We start from the raw sequence: 19,376 nt of genomic DNA, 5'->3' as shown, positions 1-19,376 counted from the left end.
TTTGATTATAAGAGGATGATCAATCACCTTACGGAGATATTCTGCATGCTTCCATGGAGTCTCGTTAATATGGATTAAGATAGTACGTAGTATGGAAGTTCATGGGAAGCCTTGGCGTCACGCAAAAATTAACAGTTAGTGTATCGTCAAAATGAATAACAATCTTTGGTAGACTAAAAGTCCATAGCTTTTGTGTACTTCTACAGTATTATTTCACATGACGAAAACAAAAGAAAAAAGTACGCTTTCATCGACCAACTAATTAACTATCAAACATTGACGTATAGGCGGATAGGCCCATTACTATTTCTTACCACATGAATAGTACTGTTATGTCGATTTCGAAAGGCGTGGATACTTTCTCGACAGACACAAGAGTCACTAAACCTTACGTGTACTATTCTTTCACGTCGAGGTCGAGTACTATTAACTTCTGTCTTATTTCATTTTTCTTTGATACCGATCTCTCTTAAATTTTTGGTACAAGAAATATATCTCATGAATCTACTAAAACATAGTTCAGGGTTTAAAAACTGATCCACCCAATCGTAAGGGTTTTTTTCCAGTTAAATTTCGTACCTCAGTTGAGAAACGTATCTCTTTCTTTTTTGTTTTCTCCCTTCTTTTTTTATTTTTAAATTTTATTTATTTTTATGAGGGGTATAGATAGGGCAACTCTTAGCTCCTCAACAACCTCAATTAACTACAACAGTGTCAAATGTATACACATATTTTAATAGCTATGTGTATATAAATAAGCCATTTGCATGTGTACTTAGTAGACTAGTACCATAAAACCGGATATTTAATAAGAGATATGGCAATAGATAGGCAAGTGACGGAAGGAGAGGAGCCGGTAAGTCCATTTGCGCGGTTGTTTAGCTTGCCAGGTCTTGATGTCTTCAACATTGTAACCATTGGATTCAAAACCGAAACCAATCCACCAATCGTTGTGGAAGGCTTAAAGAACACACTGATCAACCATCCACGCTTCTCTAGCATACTGGTGGGTAATTAACTTACACGCATATACACGTTTTTATTTTTTGTATATTAAGTTTCATGACTTCCAACTCAAAAAATATAAGATGAGTGGATCAATCCATATATAATAGATTACGTTAGGGTTCCTTCTAACATCATATGATACATGTAGGTGACTGGTCATGGTGAGCACAAAAGAAAAGCTAAATGGATTCCAACGAAAGTAATAGTAGAAGAGCACATAATTGTTCCGGATATAGATCCCAACATTGAGAATCCTGATGAATTTCTAGAGGATTATACATCTAAGATGGCTCTTTCTCCAATGGATATGTCCAAACCTTTATGGGAGTTTCATTTATTGAAACTTAAAACATCACATGCCGAATCTGTGGTTGTGGCTAGGTTCCATCACTCTTTGGGAGATGGGATGTCTCTTATGTCTCTTTTACTCGCTTGTACTCGGAAAACATGTGATCCCGAAGCGTTGCCTACTTTTGTGGCTCCTAAGAAAAACAAAGCAAAGAATGTTTGTTTTGCTTTGGTTGCTTGGTTATGGTTCATAGTAAGATTTATGTTCCACACTTGTGTTGAAGTTATCAAATCAATGGTTTTTATTTGTTGTGCGAGGGACACCTCAGCTCATATAATGGGTAAACCAGGAGCTACACTCGGTAATAATAAGTTTATTCATCAAATCATTAGTTTGGATGATGTCAAAATGGTGAAGAACGCCATGAATATGGTACGTTTGCTTAATTAGTTTTTTTTCTACAAAGATGAGTTTTTTAAATGATTTCCCTCCTTTCTTTTTTTTTTACATCTTTCATTTCTCTTTTTTTTATTAGACTATAAATGACGTTCTTGTTGGTATGGTACAAGCTGGTCTTTCTCGATATTTGAATGAAAGATATGGTAAATCATTTACTCTTGTTGAATATCATAATATCACATATATAACAATATTCTTACATTTTGTCTCGAATCTGTAAACAGATCTTGAAGACAAACTACATTTTCATGGTGTTGTTTTTTTTAATCTAAGGCCAAACAGAAATATTGAGGTGCTGAACAAGATACCCCAAACGTTTTTTGCTTCCTTTAATGTTTTTTCTTATTCAAAATAATAAGAATTCTAACACATAATTAAGTTTAAATCAGGAATTGGCAAATATGATGGCAAAAGGTTCGAAGTGTAGATGGGGAAACTCAATAGGTTATGTTCTGATCCCCTTGGACATGAAATCGAACGATGATGTATTTGAATATGTTCGACAATCCAAAACTATTATGGATCGTAAGAAACATTCCCTCGAACCTCTATTTTCCCATGTGTTGCTCAAGTTAACATTGGAGGTTTTTGGATTTAAGGTAAGATTTTAAATCAAACATTATCTTAAGATATGCAGTTCCAAATATATATAATTAATGTATCTTGTGTTCTTATCGACATAATTATATGTATCTGTGCATGGGGTGGAAAATAGGCACTCGAAACTCTTATAAAGAGAATTTTTGGAAGCACAACAATGATATTCACTAATGTGGTTGGTCCAGCGGAAGAAATTAGCTTTTTCGGCCATGTGATATCTTACATTGCTGCAAGTACCTTTGGTGTTCCACAGGTACTCTCTTACACAAACACATTCTTCAAAGTTGAAACCATCATAAAAAATCACATTACTTCAGTTGCTTTTGCAGAAGTTAGGCTAATATTAGATTATCTCACCATTATAAATGGATTTGGTATGGGAGATTCAAAGGGAATGAGGAATTTGGTTCGAGAATCATCTCATGGAGTGTGTTATATTCCTTTCGTTTTATAAAAAGTGTCGATTTAATATTTTATTTTTGTTTTACAAAGAGTGTTCTTTCATGTTTCTTTTCAAACAAAATATATTTTATCTATATATATATACTGCATATTAATTTAACTTATTAATTGAGAAAAATGTACAGTATTTTTTTTTTTAAATTTGTATATATATGATTTTAGTTTTTAATTTGTTCAAACATGTAAGAATGAAATTTTTGCATTGTGAAACTTAATTCCATGCCTTTTTTTTTTTAAACAAGGGACTCATTATCGGTACTCAAAGCTATGTGGACAAACTCATAATCAACATCGGAGTTGATGTAGACGTGATTCCAGACCCTCATCACCTCCGCGATCTCATCATCGAAGCTCTCCACATGATGAAGTCTGCTGTTGTTCCACAAACGACTTTTCATGCTTCAGAGGTGTAAACGAAATGGTCGGCGTGCATATCTATGGATGAAACCTATTTACAACGTATAATTTTCAATAGATTGTCTATTTACGTCTCATCCTTTGTTTATCATCTTTATAAGTCCTACACTATCATTGGTTTGTTGTATGTCATCCTTAGTTTATCATCTTATAAGTCCTACATTATCAATAATAATTCATCCATAAATGTTTGTACGAATGTGTTGGATCATTTTACATCTCCGCTACTTAATATGAAATTTTAATTCATAGGCGGCATATAGAAATATACGAATGTTTGTAAAATTTCTTGTACGGATGTTTGTACCGTTAAGAGACTGAAGAAGCTTTGGTGTTGGACAAGGTCTACTTTGCTTCCTTTGATTTCCTGCTGGACCAAGGGTTTAGTGCTTTTTACAGCCACCATCCCCTGACCCGAAATCACTCAACGCATTCTTAACTCTCTGTCACCTTTTCTCTAGTTTTATGAGACACACTCTCTTTCACATCACTTGCCGCATTGTGGAAAGTGATGAAGTAAACAAAATACAACTATATACATAATTATTGTTACTTTCACATCACTTAATGAGTCTTTCTTATATTACATAGTATAATATAATTCTGTTTCCGAAGGTCTTTAAAAAATAATAATTCTGTTTTAATTAAGAGAATATGTCACACAGTACTACAACAAATTTAGAAACTACACTTGGTCCACCTGGCGATAGATATATGACCTGGATATGAACCAGAACGTAAGGAACCCAACGGCACTGAGAACCGCAAGTAACCAATAGAAGTAATCGAGATGGGCTTTGTTCAGATTACTGTTGAACCAGCTGTTTCCAGCATCTCCTCCAGTGGCTAAGTCGATCACAGAGATGAGTAAGCTGCTCAATAAGCTTCCGACGCCCAACGCACTTAAGTATAGCGCAAGACCGATGCTTCTCAGCTCAGTGGGGACTTGGCTGTAGAAGAACTCTTGCATTCCCACTAAAGTGTGTACGTCGGCCAATCCCAGCAACAGATACTGAGGGATTAACCACCATATCGACATTGGAACAGTAGCTTGCGGTTGGTCTATAAGCCCGTGTTCTTTAGCAGTCTCTAGCCGTTTTGACTCAACCAGAGCTGCAATAACCATAGTGAGAGCTGACAGTACCATTCCAACTCCAATTCTTCTGAGCATTGTAAGGCCACAAGGGTCTTTAGTTATCGACCTGGCGATTGGGACCAGAACACGGTCGTAGATGGGGACAAAGATGACAATTGATATGCCAATAAGAACCTGAAGAGAAGCAGGTGGGATCTTCACACCTGGAAATATTGTTCTTTCCATTGTGACACCTTGCTTTGTGAAGAAAGTCAAGTACTGCGCATAGGGTATGGCGTAAGCCAGAGTTGTAAGCCATACTGGAATAAGCCTGATAAGAGCTGTGGCGTCCTCGACGTCTTTAGACTTGCATGCGCTTTCTCCTTCAGCAGAATCATTGGGGACAAGCAAGGATTTGTTCAGAAACCTGTCACAAGATAATGGATTATAACCTCATAACCATACCAAAAAAGGCTTTCTAACCATAGCCTAACGTATACATTGAAACATACCTCAGCTTCTTTGGAGAATCTTGAGATGGATTTGCCTCCAGCTCAACTCTGCACAATTCCGAAGAACTCAATCTTGGGTTCTTGAATGCTACAAAGAAGACTCTAGCTATCCTTGTAAAAGGGTTGGTTTCCTCATCTCCATGTCTTTTTTTACTGTACCTATAACTTATTCTCCCTAACACGAAAAGAACAAGAGAGATCACCATGAACACACACGGGATACCAAACCCAAATGCCCAGCTGAACTCTTGTTGGATGTACACAACCACAAGAATCGCCAGGCAGATTCCTGCAGACATACTAAGGTACCACCAGTTAAAGAAGGAGCTTCTGTCAGATCTCTCTTGAGAGTCTTTCTCATCAAACTGGTCAGCACCAAAAGCCTGAACACAAGGCTTGTGTCCACTTTGTCCAATAGCCACCAAATACAGAGAGAAGAAGAAGAGTGCATTGAGTAAAGATGAAGGTGAAGAAGATGTCACTTCACCTTCATCACTGTTGGGAATCATAAACGCAGATAAAGTCAGAAATGCCAGTCCCTGACACCAAATTCAAACTCTTTCTCAGTCAAAAACCAAAACCCATCATAAAGATTCGATTTTTATCATTTCTCAATCTCCTTCATGAAGAACAAGTAAAGATTCGATTTTTATGATTCAAACCGAAAGAGAATGGGACTAACCAGAACGTAGATAAGAGAAGCGACGATAATAGTTCGATACCGACCAAGAAAAGCGTCGGCGACGAAAGCTCCAAGAAGAGGAAGAAGAGTAGCGATACCAGACCAAGCGTTGACATTAGCGGCGGCGGCCGCCGTGGATTGACCAAGTGGTCCGGTCAAATAGCTAATTAGGTTTGATGCGATTCCATAGTAAGCAAACCTCTCCGCCACTTCCACACCTACAATTCCATAGTATTAAATTTCAGAAGTAGTGTTTGTAAACAGAGAGAGAGAGAGAAGCAGCTCCCAATCTCATCCGGCTTACCGATGATGAACCAGGCGGCTCTCCATCTACCGGTATTAGATCTTCTGGCGGAGATTCCACGGTGGTCAACGGCGTCGGTGACGTATTCTTCTTCCTTGAGAAGAGAAGTTTCTCCACAAGTCGTCATTGTCTTCTCTGTCTCCAACGAAAGCGACAAGGAACGAGATACTCGTTTGAGTTGTTTAACCTTTATTAAAGCTTTTCTCTTTAGTCTTTTTGATTTTTTTTTTTTTTCTAATTAATCAATTTTGTAACTAATAAGTACTTTTCACGTGTGTTTTTAAAGAATTGTGGTATGATAATGTGGTTTCCATGGAGTCTGATTAATAATAATAATATGGGACTATGGGTCAGTTCCGCAAACGAGAAACCAGATAATTCTTTGGATTGATCGGCAGATCCGGAACCGGAACCAACTCTTGGCAATACAGCTCACTGGTGATGGGAGATATACAGAGGGTGTCTATTACTCTGGCTTGCTTCTCGTCCACGTAAATGAACTCTTTTGGTTTTAATCTCTAAGTTTTAATTTGTCTTTCAAACAAATGTTGCACTTCATGTAAAAACGCTAATTTTTCATTTGAATCTAATTAACATTATATTCAAGAAAATAATAATAATATGGGTCAAGCTAGTATTGGATGTAAGGAGGAGGAAGTAGTTCATGGGAAGTTAACTGTGTGAATATGGAAATTGGAAAGCCTTGGGCATCACACAAAATCAACAGTTAGTGTGTCGTCAAAATGACTACCACTCTTTACGTCTTTCACCTACCAACTCCAAACTACCAAACATTGACGTATAGGCCGGACCATTATGCTATTTCTTGCCACGTAAACAGATAAATGCGTGGATTCTCGACACACACTAACGCACCTTTCTGTCTTGTTTCCATTTTTCTTTCTTTTTTTTGATAACGATCTCTCTTAAATTTTTGTTACAAGAAATATACTGTATCTTATGAATCTACTAGACTACTACTTTACAAGAGATAGAAAATGCATAAAAAAAATAACTCCTATGAATAATCTTGTAAATATTTCCAGAATAACGAGAAAATAATCTATCCATAAAATTCATACTACCACGTTGTACTCTGTGTAGGTTATAATAGATGCCATAGAATAGTAGAATATTTTGATGTTTAAGAATGAATATCGTTCATTTAAGATTGGCGCGTGTTGATCTGGATCACTAAATTCTGTTACCATTTTACCCTTTCAGATAATTATTTAATGGTTTTCTAATTGTAAAAATACAATAACATTTTTCTTATATCCATTTATACAGTTAGATAGAAAACGCCAAAAAAAATTAGTTCCATTCATTCAGAAAAAAAAAAACGAAAAAATATGGTTTCATTATATACACACAGCTTATCTTTGTCACTTAATTTAAGGATATATGTCGTTTTTAAAAACCGAAACCATATTTTTTCGTTTTTTTCTGAATGAATGAACAATTTTTTTTAATTGCCGGTTTTAATTGCTGTTTGTATATAAATATGAAATCTGCTGTTGTTCCAAATTTTTTTTTTCATGCTTCAGAGGTTTAAACGAAATGCTCGGCGTGCATATCATATCTATCCAGACAACCTATTTACAACAATTATTCAATATTTTGAGCGTGTCACTAATTTGATGTATTTTAATTTTACCGGTTTTGTGTGTTTGTGTTAGCTGTACAGCCTGTACTCTTGGGTTGGTACACATAACACATACATGCAATCAAAAACATTTTGCGACGAAGCAGACCCTTCGTTCATTACCCTAAAAGAAGAGATGCTAACGGCGTCGGTGACGTATTCTTCTTTAAGATGACAAGTTTCTCTACAAGTCTCATTTTCTTCTCTGTCTCTTAACGAAAGCGACAACGAACGAGATACTGCTTTGAAAGCTAATTTCTCTGTCCTTTTCATTTTTTTTTTAATTAATGAATTAGTAACTAGTATAGTACTTTTCACATGTGAATTTTTAAAGACCTAGAGAGAGCCACAGTATATAAAATGAATTGATATGATAATAGGAGAAAAATAGTAATTATGTGTACACGACTAAAGAGAGATTCACAATTTTGAAGTTGAAAACATCTCTCAGTTGCTCGAAGAACCATCTAGGATTTTTATGAGAGGATGACACAAAGTTTGGAGGCCAGATGATCTTAGCCGGAGAACCAAAGTTGCATCATCATCTCCGCGACTAATGGTTTCCTATGCTCGAGACTCTGTTTCTTATGATCAATCACCTTACGGAGAGATTCTGCATGCTTCCATTGAGTCGTCTCTCGTTAGTTAATATGGATTAAGATAGTATTGGATGTGTGATATATGGACGAGTTCATGGGAAGTTAACTATATAGGTTAGCACTGTGTAAATATGAAAAGCCTTGGCATCACACAAAATTATCAGTTAGTGTATCGTAAAAATGTATACCAATCTTTGGTAGACCAAAGTCAATAGCTTTGTACTTCTCCAGAGTACTGAATCTTTCTCCAAAATGTATACCAATCTTTGGTAGACTAAAGTCAATAGCTTTGTATTTCTCTAAAGTACTGAATCTTTCTACAGTATTACGAAAACAAAAAAGTACGTACCCTTCATCGACCAACTATAAAAAATTGACGTATAGGCGGATAGGCCCATTACTATCTCTTGCCACATAAAATAGAAATGTTATGTCATGTTTCGAAGTTATGAGTGTCACCATCTATTCTCGACAATTGTGAGTGTCACCATCTCTTGAACCCGTCGTCATACCTATATACTATAGTGAGGTAAAAAACATTTAGAGCAGGTTCATCGGCAAGACACGTGACAGTACTCTCTCTAATTTTATTACTGGAATAAATATTTTTTACTAATTGCACTATTAGTTAGGTAGACATGTGTCAATTCAGTCTTAGAATTCTCCGTTCTCTCACCTATTTCATTGGGAATTTAATGAAAAGTTCCCTCAACATTAGTCTAATATTTCCTCCGTTCTAATTTAACTGTCGTTTAAGGTTTTTGCACACAAATTAAGAAAACTATTAAATTTTATGTTTTGCCCTTCATTAATATATTTTATAATTTTTTCATTGGTTAAAATTTTAAAGCAGCAGGGATAAGATTAGAATATTCATCAAACATCTGCATTGAAAATCTAAAACGACAACTAATATGAAACAAAAATTAAATCCTAAAACAACAGCTAAATTAGAACGGAGGGAATATATTTTTGAATGTTCAATTATTTTTTAATAAATAAAACTCTGACCTAAAAACCGCTAATAAATTTAACCTTTTGTCTATATAAGGGGATGGTATTGGATTCTGATTTATGAAGATTTTTGAAGAGTTCTTCAAAATCATTAACAGTGAATAAGTGAAAGATTGATAGAGAGTTTTGTTGATTAATTTTCTAAAATCTTGTAAAGTCCTCCAAACAATCCTTGTATTTTTGTGATACTTTCCATGACTTTATTTTGTAAAGAAAGTGTCTAAAATCATGAACCAATAACATAATAATTAAACTCATTAACAATCCTAAATTCTTTTGTTTTAATTGAATAACACAAAACTTTTAATGACTTTATAAAAGTCTGAATACAATAACCCAAATTTGTTAAGATTTTAAATGACTTTTTACAAATCACAAACTAATAACACTGAACTTTAAGAGAGTTTAAGAAAATCTTGATCTAATAACAACAGATTCTACATAACATTTAAAATCTTTAAAACTCTATTCAAATCTCAAACCAATAACCCCCACTAAACGTTTATATTCTTAATGATTATGTTTACTCTAGTCGAGAATTAAAACAAAACGACTAGACATATATTTTTGCGATCACAACACAATTATTTTGATTATAGTCTTCTTCTATTCCTAAAAGAAATATGAAAATTTACTCATATTTTTTGTAGGTTGTCCAAAAAAAAAAAAAAAACTCATATTTTCTGTAGAACTCTCATTCTGAACCATATTTACAACAATGAAACAAAAGAATTCGATTTACCTTAACATCTTACAAAAATTCAAACCAGATAAACTAGACATATGCTCTCTCAATTCCTCACTCGATTATGGCGACTGATTGAGTAAGGGGGGGTTATTGGATCCTTGATTTTAATGGATTTAGAAATCCTTATAAGATTTGGAAATCCACATGGAATCCATGGATTTTTAAATCAAATAATATGGATTTGAAAATCAAATATGTGGATTTGAAAGTCAAAGAAAGTGGATTTGAAAATCCTAGAGAATAGAATTCAAAATTTATAAAAGGAAAATAGAATTTATAAAAATAATCTCTCACGTATCACTCTCAAGTGAATCAGTCAACATGTTTGATGTTATTGTCTCTCTCCACTAATTGGCATATTTTCTTTGTTGTTCTTGGGTTGTAAGAACAAAGAGAGGTTTGAAAAAAAAGTTCCTAATTTGAAAAAAAATGTTCGTTACGACGCAGTTAAAGTGATTCACCAGTTAGGAATGAAAGAAGTCTTTGTTAGCATGTTGACTGATGAGCGTTATGGTTGGATTAAGCGTAACGTGATGGTGCTAATTATTATTACTGACTATCACTGGCCGAAGAACACCTTTTCTGCTTTCTCATTAAAGAATTTCTTTCTCTCAGTATTGTTATGTCTGGTCTTATAGGTTAAATTCTTCATGATCTTTTTGTCGTTGGTTTGCTATTACAATAATGCAGAAATATTACGTTTAATATTACGATAATATTATGTTTAATATTACATTTCATGATCTGTATGCTTTTACGTTTCATTATCGTTGGTTTAATATTATGTCAATTGTATATAGGCGTACAATGTCCTTATGTTCAATTATTAACAATTGTCTGCATTTGGTTTTGCAGAGCTGTTGCATCTGCTTGACTAGATATGGAGATGACGAAGATGTAAGAGAGCTGCCATGCGCACATGTCTTCCATGTAGACTGTGTAGATAAATGGCTTAAAATCAATATTACGATAATGCAGAGAGGAAAAATATGTTTGCTATTATGATAATTCTGTATGGTTTGCTATTATACGTAGGGGGTGTTTTTTTTTTTTCCAAATCCACCCAAATAACTAGGTGGAGACCAAGGATTTCCAATTCCTATATTTACAAGTAAAACATCTTTTCAAATCCATCCAAATCCAATATGAAATCAAATCCATACTCAAATCTTTAATAATGAATAAGGGGTCATTTTAATTAGGATTTAGAATTCATAGATCCAATAACACAGAATTTTAAAAAATATTTTAAAATGAATGATTGAATAACACATGATTTAACTTGGATTTCTAAATCCATTAAAATCAAGGATCCAATAACCCCCCCTAAGTGTCATTTGTCTTCGAATATAGTTCTGCCCCTCACCCTCGATTAATCATATCTCTCTCGCCTCTACCAAGCATATTTCAGTTTCTCTTTTACAATTTATTCAACATCTTGGGATTTCTGAGGTTTTAGGGTTTCACGATTTGAGTTTTTTTTGTGTGTGTTAAAGTTAGCTTGATTTGTTGTTTTTGTGTTTAAAAATTAACGTGTAATCGCTTTTATTTTTTAAAAAAGCAAATTTTGGTTGCATAGACAAAATCGTTAAGGGTATAAATATTTATATAGATGGAGAGTTAAATTCCCTAAATTTATTAACTGTTTTTAATTCAGAGTTTTATTTACTAAAAACATAAAAATAGATCCAACCAGTGCTAAGGGTTTTCCTATTAAATTTCCTATCTCAGTTGAAAAATATATTTTTCTTTCTTTTATTTTTAACTAGGTGCTTCCCCACGCAACGCGTGGGTTGTGGTGTAGTTGGCACTTTCTTGTTTTTTTTTTTTGTCTTTTTCGTTTTCTCTTTTGTATTATTTTGTTTTAATTAGGCATATACGGGCTTTGCCGTCACTTTTATTTATACACTATATGTTTATACCATTTCGTTCTGATGTGTATAATTGTGGCGTTTATTTTTTATGAATTATGAAGATGTTGTTTCTTGCTTTTGAGGATCTAATCTTATCATTGACTGATATTGTTTCCAATACATTTATTGTATTATAGATTTTCTAATTAACTGCTTATGTAAACTCTTCATACGTTGATGTTGTAATAATAAGTTATTTTTTTAAAATATCTTCTGTGTAAGTGATTATGTTTGTATGCCCATGTTTTGGTCTAATATCAATAAGATCGTTTCTGTTTTTCTTTAGTTGGCTTTGAAACCAATATTGAGTTAAGCAAATAATGTCGAATTATGGTGTTAATAAGTAATATAAATTCTTATGTATATATATTGTATATATGTGACTATAAATTTAGCTAACTAAAAAATTATGTAATATTTAAATACAATCTTGAACATATATATATATTTTTTTATTTGTGGGAGGAATGTATGAAATTATTGGATAGAAGTTATTTTTGAGTTAAATGACCTTTAATGTCTTTAAAGTGAGTTAAATATTAATAAATTTTTATATGTGTCTTGACTTTTTTTTAAAAGAATACCAAGTGTTTCCTTCCAAATTAATTTGAAGTGATATAGTATTTTAGTTTTCTTAAATGATTTTATGAACTTCAATGTAAAAGTTTTTCAAAGTAATAAGTACACTCACTGATTGAATTATAAAATTTTGAGAAATGTTTATTTCGTTTAATCATCTGCTCTTTTAAATTAATTAGATAAGTATGTTGTTATTCCTACAAATAGAACAACATATATTATAGTTTAACCATGGAGTTAAGCAATGGAAATGGAACTTGTGGTTGCAAGACAAAATGCTTATATGTTACACATTGATCGTTTAAAAATGAATAGGAACATCTAATTCTCAAATAAAGTTGATTGTTTTGTTAAAACCAACATATGTGAATTTAAATTTAACTATGCAAATTTAAAAAATAAATATGAATAGATTAGAAAGGCAAGAAATATAAAAGAAATATTTTTATATATAAATAAAATAAAAATTGAAAACAATATTAAATATATATAATACTTTCTACATTAAAATATAGAATCAAACTCTTACAAGTTACAACACATATGAGATATAACAACATTTGATATTGGTAGGAGAGGAGGGGAGAATGTTTATTATAAGATGGTAATCCAAATTAGATAATGGAGATGAATCTTTAAAAAATAGAACAATGTAATATTTATATATATATAATATTTTCTAAATTAAAATATAGAATCAAACTCTTACAACACATATGAGATATAACAACATTTGATATTGGTGGGAGAGGAAGAGATAATGATTACTTATAAGATAATAATCCAAATTAGATAAAGGAGATAAATCTTTTAAAATAAGAACAATGTAAAATATATATCATGTAGTCTCTAAAATTAAAATTTAGCATTAACAATTTACAATGATATTTCATTTTTTTTTTTACAACCCATACAACAAAAATAAGAAATAAAAAATAACAAAAAAAAATGAAAAATGATTTGAGGTATTGTAAAAGAGAATGAGAGAATGTGAAAATGAGATAGTAAAAGAATGTCAATATGAGAGAATGATAGATTGAGAGAATACTTATTTATATGATAAGAAATGATGGAAGTTACATTTAGAACTATGGAGTTACAATAGTAATTTATTGTGTTTGAATAAAATTGAGTGGTAGAATATGATTAATGCATAATTTATTTTATTTTCAGTTATAATTTTATTTTAATGTGTGAGTTAAATGTATTGTGTTTATTGGATCTTAAATATTGTTAAAAGCAATTAGAAAGCAAATAAAAAATAAAAAAAAAAATTAGAAAACATTAAATGAAAATCAACCAATAAGGAGAGACCAAACCTTACTTTTATATATATGATATATTGCTTTAAACTTTGAAATGAGAAATATATTATAAACAATAATTTTACATGAGAAATATATTAATTTAGCCAACCAAAATATGAATATAAGTTTAGCCAACCAAAATAAATAAAAAATATTAAAATTTAACCAAAAATAATTTCTCTTGAAAGATAATAAGTTAGTAAGAGGAATGAATTAATGTATAATTATTGGATAGGAGTTACATTTGAGTTAAATGAAGTTACATGTCTTTAATTATAAATAAATATTTTAATTTTTTATAACCTAAAATAAAAGGAATACCAAGTGGCTGAATCAAAATTCACATGATTTGGTTGTTTGTTGATATAAACTCAACACTTACACATAATATTTCAAAATAAAAAATATTACTTTTTAAGTGACAAACTAAATTAGTTTTCCTATAAAATTATATGAATTCTTCAATCTCAATAATTTTTAAAATCCCAAGGATAACTTATATTTTTTTGGTTTTCACTCATCAATTTAATTTATAGTGCTAGATTTCATACTAATGGTTTCATCTTTAGAGAATTTAGTGAAATGATATTTTTAAAATTATATTTTATTTTTATATTTAAGTTCCAGTTGAATATGTTTTGTTTTTTGGATCATTTTTTATTTTGATTAAAGACACAAAAAAACCAATTGTTTAATTATATTCTTTTTGTTTTCAAAAACCTCAAATCATAAAAAAATAATATATATATATTATATTGATATCTGCAGATTTAACAATTGGATCACAAAACAAAATAGGCTTTATAAATGGATAAATGGATAATTATATTAATCTTTAAATATTATATTGATCTTTATAAATTATTAAAAATGATACATGAATATGTGAGATAACCAGAGACATAATAGATATATTACATATGGATCATTTCAACTTTATAATCTTATTGTGTGGTGAATATTGTAAGGAAGTATGAAAATAATGAAAGATGTTAATATAAAATAGAAAATGGAGATAAACATTTTAAAAGATTAAAATAAATATATAAGATATACATATCATACAAACTCTAAAACTAAGCTTTTACAATGATATTTGATTTGATTTTTTATAACCCATATAACAACAATAACAAAAACAAAACAAAACAAAACAAAAAAGAGATTTGAGAGTAGTGGAAGAAGATGAGAGAATGAAAGAGTGATAGACTAAGAGAATAAGATAATGAGTATTTATAGGAAGAGAAATAATGAAAAATTACATTTAGAAAAATGAGAGTTACAATTCTAATTTATTGTTTTGTTTTAATACAATTGATTTATACAACTTAGTGGAGAAATAAAGTTAATGCATAATTTATAGGGAGAAGGTATAAAGATTTCAGTTTTATATTATGTGAGTTAAATGTGAAATTAATTGTTTTAAATTTGTGTTTTAATATAAATTTTTTTGTTGTTGAAATTGCATTGCCAAATGGACCAATAAAGGGAGACTGAAACTCTACTTTTAAGGGGTATCGATTGAGCTGCTCCTCAACAACCTTAATTAATTACAACAGTGTCAATGTATACACATATTAATAGCTATTTGTATATAAATAACCATTTGCATGTGTACTTAGTAGACGGCTAAAACCAGAAATTAAATAAGAGATATGGCAATAGAAAGGCAAGTGACGGAAGGAGAGGAGCCGGTAAGTCCATTTGCGCGGTTGTTTAGTTTGCCGGGTCACGGTGTCTTCAACATTGTAACCATTGGATGCAAAACCGAAGGCAATCCATCAACCATTGTTGAAGGCTTAAAAAACACATTGATCAACCATCCACGCTTCTCTAGCATACTGGTAGGTAATTAACATTTTTATTGTTTATATGTTAAGTTTCCTGACTTCCTAACTCAGAATAAATATAAGATTATCAATGTATCAATCCATATAATTTATACATTACGTTAGGGTTCCTCCTAATATCACGTGATACATGTAGGTGACTGGTCATGGTGAGTACAAAGGAAAAGCTAAATGGATTCCAACGAAAGTAAAAGTAGAAGATCATGTAATTGTTCCGGATATAGATCCCAACATTGAGAATCCTGATGAATATCTAGAAAATTATACATCAAGGATGGCTCTTTCTCCCATGGATATGTCCAAACCTTTATGGGAGTTTCATTTATTGAAACTTAAAACATCACATGCTGAATATGTGTTCTTGGCTAGGTTCCATCACTCTTTGGGCGATGGGATGTCTCTTATGTCTCTTTTACTCGCTTGTGCTCGGAAAATATATGATCCCGAGGCGTTGCCTACTTTTGTGGCTCCGAAGAAAAGCAAAGCGAAGAACGTTTGTTTTGCTTTGGTTGCTTGGTTATGGTTCATAGTAAGAGTAATGTTCCACACTTGTGTTGAAGTTATTAAGTCTATGGTTTTTATCTGTTGTGCGAGGGGTGCCTCAGCTCATATAATAGCTAAACCAGGGGCTACACTTAGCACTAATAAGTTCATTCATCAAATCATTAAGTTGGATGATGTCAAAATGGTGAAGAACGCCATGAATATGGTACATTTGGTTGATTAGTTCTTTTTTTTTTCCTATTGAAAGATGGATATATTTATGTTTTTTTTTCTCTGCTTTTTTTTTTTATAGACGGTAAATGATGTTCTTTTTGGGATGGTGCAAGCTGGTCTTTTTCAATATTTGAATCAAAGATTTGGTAAATATCATTTACTCTTGTTTAATATCGTAAAATAATATATGTAACATATTCTTACATTTTGTCTCGAATTTATGAACAGATCTTCAAACATCTTCAAAGTCAAGAAAAATTCTAGACAAACAATGTCTTCATGGTGTTGTTTTTTTTAATCTAAGGCCAAATAGAGATATTGAGGTGCTGAATAACATACCCCAAACGATCTTTACTATATAGTTTATTTTTTTCTTGTTTAAAACAGTAAGAATCTAAGCCATAAGTCTATATCAGGATTTGGCAAATATGATGGCAAAAGGTTCAAAGTGTAGATGGGGGAACTCAATAGGTTATGTTCTGATTCCCTTGGAGATGAAGTCAAGCGCTAATGTATTTGAATATGTTCGACAATCCAAAACTATTATGGATCGTAAAAAACATTCTTTCGAACCTCTATTTTCCCATGGGTTGCTCAAATTAACGATGGAGGTTTTCGGATTTAAGGTATATATGTTAAATCAAACAATATCTTAACATGCATGCAGTTACAAATATAATAAATGTATTTTGTGCATCTGATCGACATATATGGATGTGTGGGGGTGGAAAACAGGCACTCACAATTCTTTTAAAGAGAATTTTTGGAAGCACAACGATGATATTCTCTAATGTGGTTGGTCCAACCGAAGAAATTAGCCTTTTCGGCCATCAAATATGTTACATTGGTGCAAGTAGCTATGGTATTCCACAGGTACTCTCTTACACATAAACACATTCTTGAAACCATCATCAAATTAAAAATCACGTTATTTCAAATTCTTGCGCATAAATTAGACTACTAATGTTAGATTATCTCACATTACAAATGTATTTGATAACCAAGATTTAGAGGGAATTGGGAATTGGGTTCGAGAGTCATCTCGAGGAGCGTATTAGAATATTTCATATCAAAGACGGATATAAATCAACCTGTTATTATATGTTCCTTCCATTTCACAAACTATAGTTTAAAAACATTATTTTTATTACTAAGAGTGTTATCTCGTATATTCAATGTAATTATTAAAATTAAAACTTTTTAATTTATTTATCAGTTTATTTAATAAGGAAAATGATATAATTTTCTTAATTTGTATAAAACATGTAAAAATGATAAATTTTTGTGTAACAAAGTAAATGTACCGTACATCCATCCATTAGTTGGGAACCTATTGATAAAACTTATTATTATTATTACTTTTTTGTCAACAAATTGATGAAAACAAAAAAAACCTCAATTGATGAAACTTTATTCTGATGGGTTGTTTTTGCCTTTTTTGAACAAGGAACTCATTATCAATGTTCAAAGCTATGTGGACAAACTCATAATCAACATCGGAGTTGATGTAGAGGTGATTCCAGACCCTCATCACCTTTGCGATCTCATCATCGAAGCTCTCCACAAGATGAAGTCTGCTGCTCCACAAAAGATTTTTCATGCTTCAGAGGTTTAAATGAAATGCTCAGCGTGCATATCATCTATCCAGGAAACCTATTTTTACAACAATTATTTAATATTTGAGCGTGTCACTATTTTTATAAGATTGTCTATTTACGTCTCATCCATGAATTTATCATCTTTACAACACTTCTACTAGACTATTATTGATTTAGTTCACTTCTACAATAATGTATCCGCCGAAACTTTGATCATGGACCTGCTATTTTTAATATGAGATTTTAATACATAGATGGCATAAAAACAACCTCCAACCCAAAAGTGAAGGCATGAAGAGTACGTCAGAAACAAAGACAACAACAACAACAACAACAACAACAAAAATATAGGGTTTCAGACAGCAAAAGTATGGATCAACATGCGGCGCCAAGATAATAAACTATTGGAGTGTCTAGTGTGTGATATACGGAGGTTGTTCATGGGAAGTTAACTGTGTGAATATAGAAAGCCTTGGCAACACACAAAATTAATTTTTGAGAAACTGTGAGAGTTTGTCACCACTGCTTATGCTTTTAGTGTATCGTCAAAATGAAATGCCCACTCATTTGCGTCTTTCACTTACCAACTACAACCTACCCAACATTGACGTATAGGCAGGCCCCTTATGCTATTTCTTGCCACGTATACAGAAAATGCGTGGACTCTCGACAGTCGACACACACTAACGCACATTTTAGCCGTGTCATATTCTTTCACGTGGAGTATTAACTTCTGTTCTATTTTTATGATAACGATCTCTCTTAAATTTTTGTTACCAAAAATAGTACATCTCATGAATAATTTTGTAAATATTTCCAGAATAGCAAGAAAATAATATATATACATCAAATTCATACTACCACGTTGTACTCCATTTATATAGTTAGATAGAAAACGCAAAAAAATTATTGTTCATTCATTCATTCAAAAAAAAAGAACGGAAAAATGTGATTTCGATTTTGTAAACGACATCTATTTTTAAATTAGTCACAAAAATTAGCCATGTATACTAGAAGAAAACCTTTTTTTTTAATCTTAGTATTGTCAATATGAATGAAATTGATCGAGAAGACGCAAGAGCAAGACAGAGAATATGCAAATAATTAGAGACAATCTATGACTGAGTATATGTTGAAAGATGCTACAGATTTAGAAATTCATTAACAGATAAATTTTAGATTTCAAGTTTTGCATTTAATAAAATTGGTACAACTAATAAACTATTGTAGTGTTTGTTTCTGTTGAATTTTTAATAAAATTGCTACGAGCAGCTTTCGTGGATAAAGATGAGGATGGAAGAGAGAAGTGGGTCTTCTTATTTATGGTTTGGGACTAGTCTACTCTTTTATTATATTTATTAGAATTGGATCCGTGCTAGAGCATGGATTGAAATTTCTTCGGTTTATTTTGTAATTTTTATTTAAATCACTATATATGTAATTGTTTTATTTGTTTTAAAAGTCTTTTCTTTTGGGATGAATGAAACAATATGCCATGAAATCATGTTCTGAATATGACTTATGAAATAATATCTATTTTGTTAGATCTAGTATAGTAGATTTAGATTTTGATATGTGGTATACTGCGGGTTAAGTTA

At 31.7% G+C, this 19,376-nt stretch overlaps 3 protein-coding genes across 3 annotated transcripts; 2 read left to right on the top strand and 1 right to left on the bottom strand.

Annotated features, from left to right (window-relative positions):
* Positions 1-287: 287 nt before the first annotated feature.
* LOC104712799 (wax ester synthase/diacylglycerol acyltransferase 2-like) lies at positions 288-3,434 on the top strand. Its single transcript, XM_010429771.3, has 7 exons — positions 288-1,006; positions 1,157-1,729; positions 1,833-1,899; positions 1,981-2,048; positions 2,146-2,355; positions 2,472-2,609; positions 3,061-3,434. Exons 1-7 carry the CDS (start codon positions 818-820, stop codon positions 3,229-3,231), a joined length of 1,416 nt encoding a protein of 471 aa, XP_010428073.1. The 5' UTR covers positions 288-817; the 3' UTR covers positions 3,232-3,434.
* A 337-nt stretch (positions 3,435-3,771) lies between these two features.
* Positions 3,772-6,343, bottom strand: LOC104712800 (protein NRT1/ PTR FAMILY 5.14). The gene is made up of 4 exons (XM_010429772.3): positions 5,809-6,343; positions 5,505-5,722; positions 4,823-5,361; positions 3,772-4,737 (listed from the first exon to the last, which is right to left on the bottom strand). Exons 1-4 carry the CDS (start codon positions 5,933-5,935, stop codon positions 3,921-3,923), a joined length of 1,701 nt encoding a protein of 566 aa, XP_010428074.2. The 5' UTR covers positions 5,936-6,343; the 3' UTR covers positions 3,772-3,920.
* An 8,793-nt stretch (positions 6,344-15,136) lies between these two features.
* On the top strand, positions 15,137-17,929 carry LOC147939148 (wax ester synthase/diacylglycerol acyltransferase 2-like). The gene is made up of 7 exons (XM_087467615.1): positions 15,137-15,457; positions 15,600-16,172; positions 16,260-16,326; positions 16,409-16,503; positions 16,597-16,806; positions 16,916-17,053; positions 17,628-17,929. The coding sequence occupies exons 1-7, from the start codon at positions 15,269-15,271 to the stop codon at positions 17,793-17,795; spliced, it is 1,440 nt and encodes a 479-aa protein (XP_087323741.1). The 5' UTR covers positions 15,137-15,268; the 3' UTR covers positions 17,796-17,929.
* Positions 17,930-19,376: the final 1,447 nt, after the last annotated feature.

This window comes from Camelina sativa, chromosome 9 (assembly GCF_030686135.1).
Source record: "Camelina sativa cultivar CO46 ecotype springtype chromosome 9, ASM3068613v1".
Classification (NCBI taxonomy): Eukaryota; Viridiplantae; Streptophyta; class Magnoliopsida; order Brassicales; family Brassicaceae; genus Camelina; species Camelina sativa.
The sequence above is the reverse complement of the archived record's forward strand: the minus strand, read 5'-3'. Positions and strand labels throughout refer to the sequence as shown.

Bases quoted from the DNA above. Each gene is read 5' to 3' on its own strand.
- LOC104712799 (XM_010429771.3), top strand. From the start codon at position 818: ATGGCAATAGATAGGCAAGTGACGGAAGGAGAGGAGCCGGTAAGTCCA. The intron at 1,007-1,156 runs GTGGGTAATTAA...TGATACATGTAG, and splicing joins CACGCTTCTCTAGCATACTG to GTGACTGGTCATGGTGAGCA. The intron at 2,356-2,471 runs GTAAGATTTTAA...GGTGGAAAATAG, and splicing joins TGGAGGTTTTTGGATTTAAG to GCACTCGAAACTCTTATAAA.
- LOC104712800 (XM_010429772.3), bottom strand. From the start codon at position 5,935: ATGACGACTTGTGGAGAAACTTCTCTTCTCAAGGAAGAAGAATACGTC. The intron at 5,723-5,808 runs GTAAGCCGGATG...ATGGAATTGTAG, and splicing joins AGCCGCCTGGTTCATCATCG to GTGTGGAAGTGGCGGAGAGG. The intron at 5,362-5,504 runs GTTAGTCCCATT...ATTTGGTGTCAG, and splicing joins CTTCTCTTATCTACGTTCTG to GGACTGGCATTTCTGACTTT.
- LOC147939148 (XM_087467615.1), top strand. From the start codon at position 15,269: ATGGCAATAGAAAGGCAAGTGACGGAAGGAGAGGAGCCGGTAAGTCCA. The intron at 16,173-16,259 runs GTACATTTGGTT...TTTTTTTTATAG, and splicing joins TGAAGAACGCCATGAATATG to ACGGTAAATGATGTTCTTTT. The intron at 16,327-16,408 runs GTAAATATCATT...ATTTATGAACAG, and splicing joins ATATTTGAATCAAAGATTTG to ATCTTCAAACATCTTCAAAG.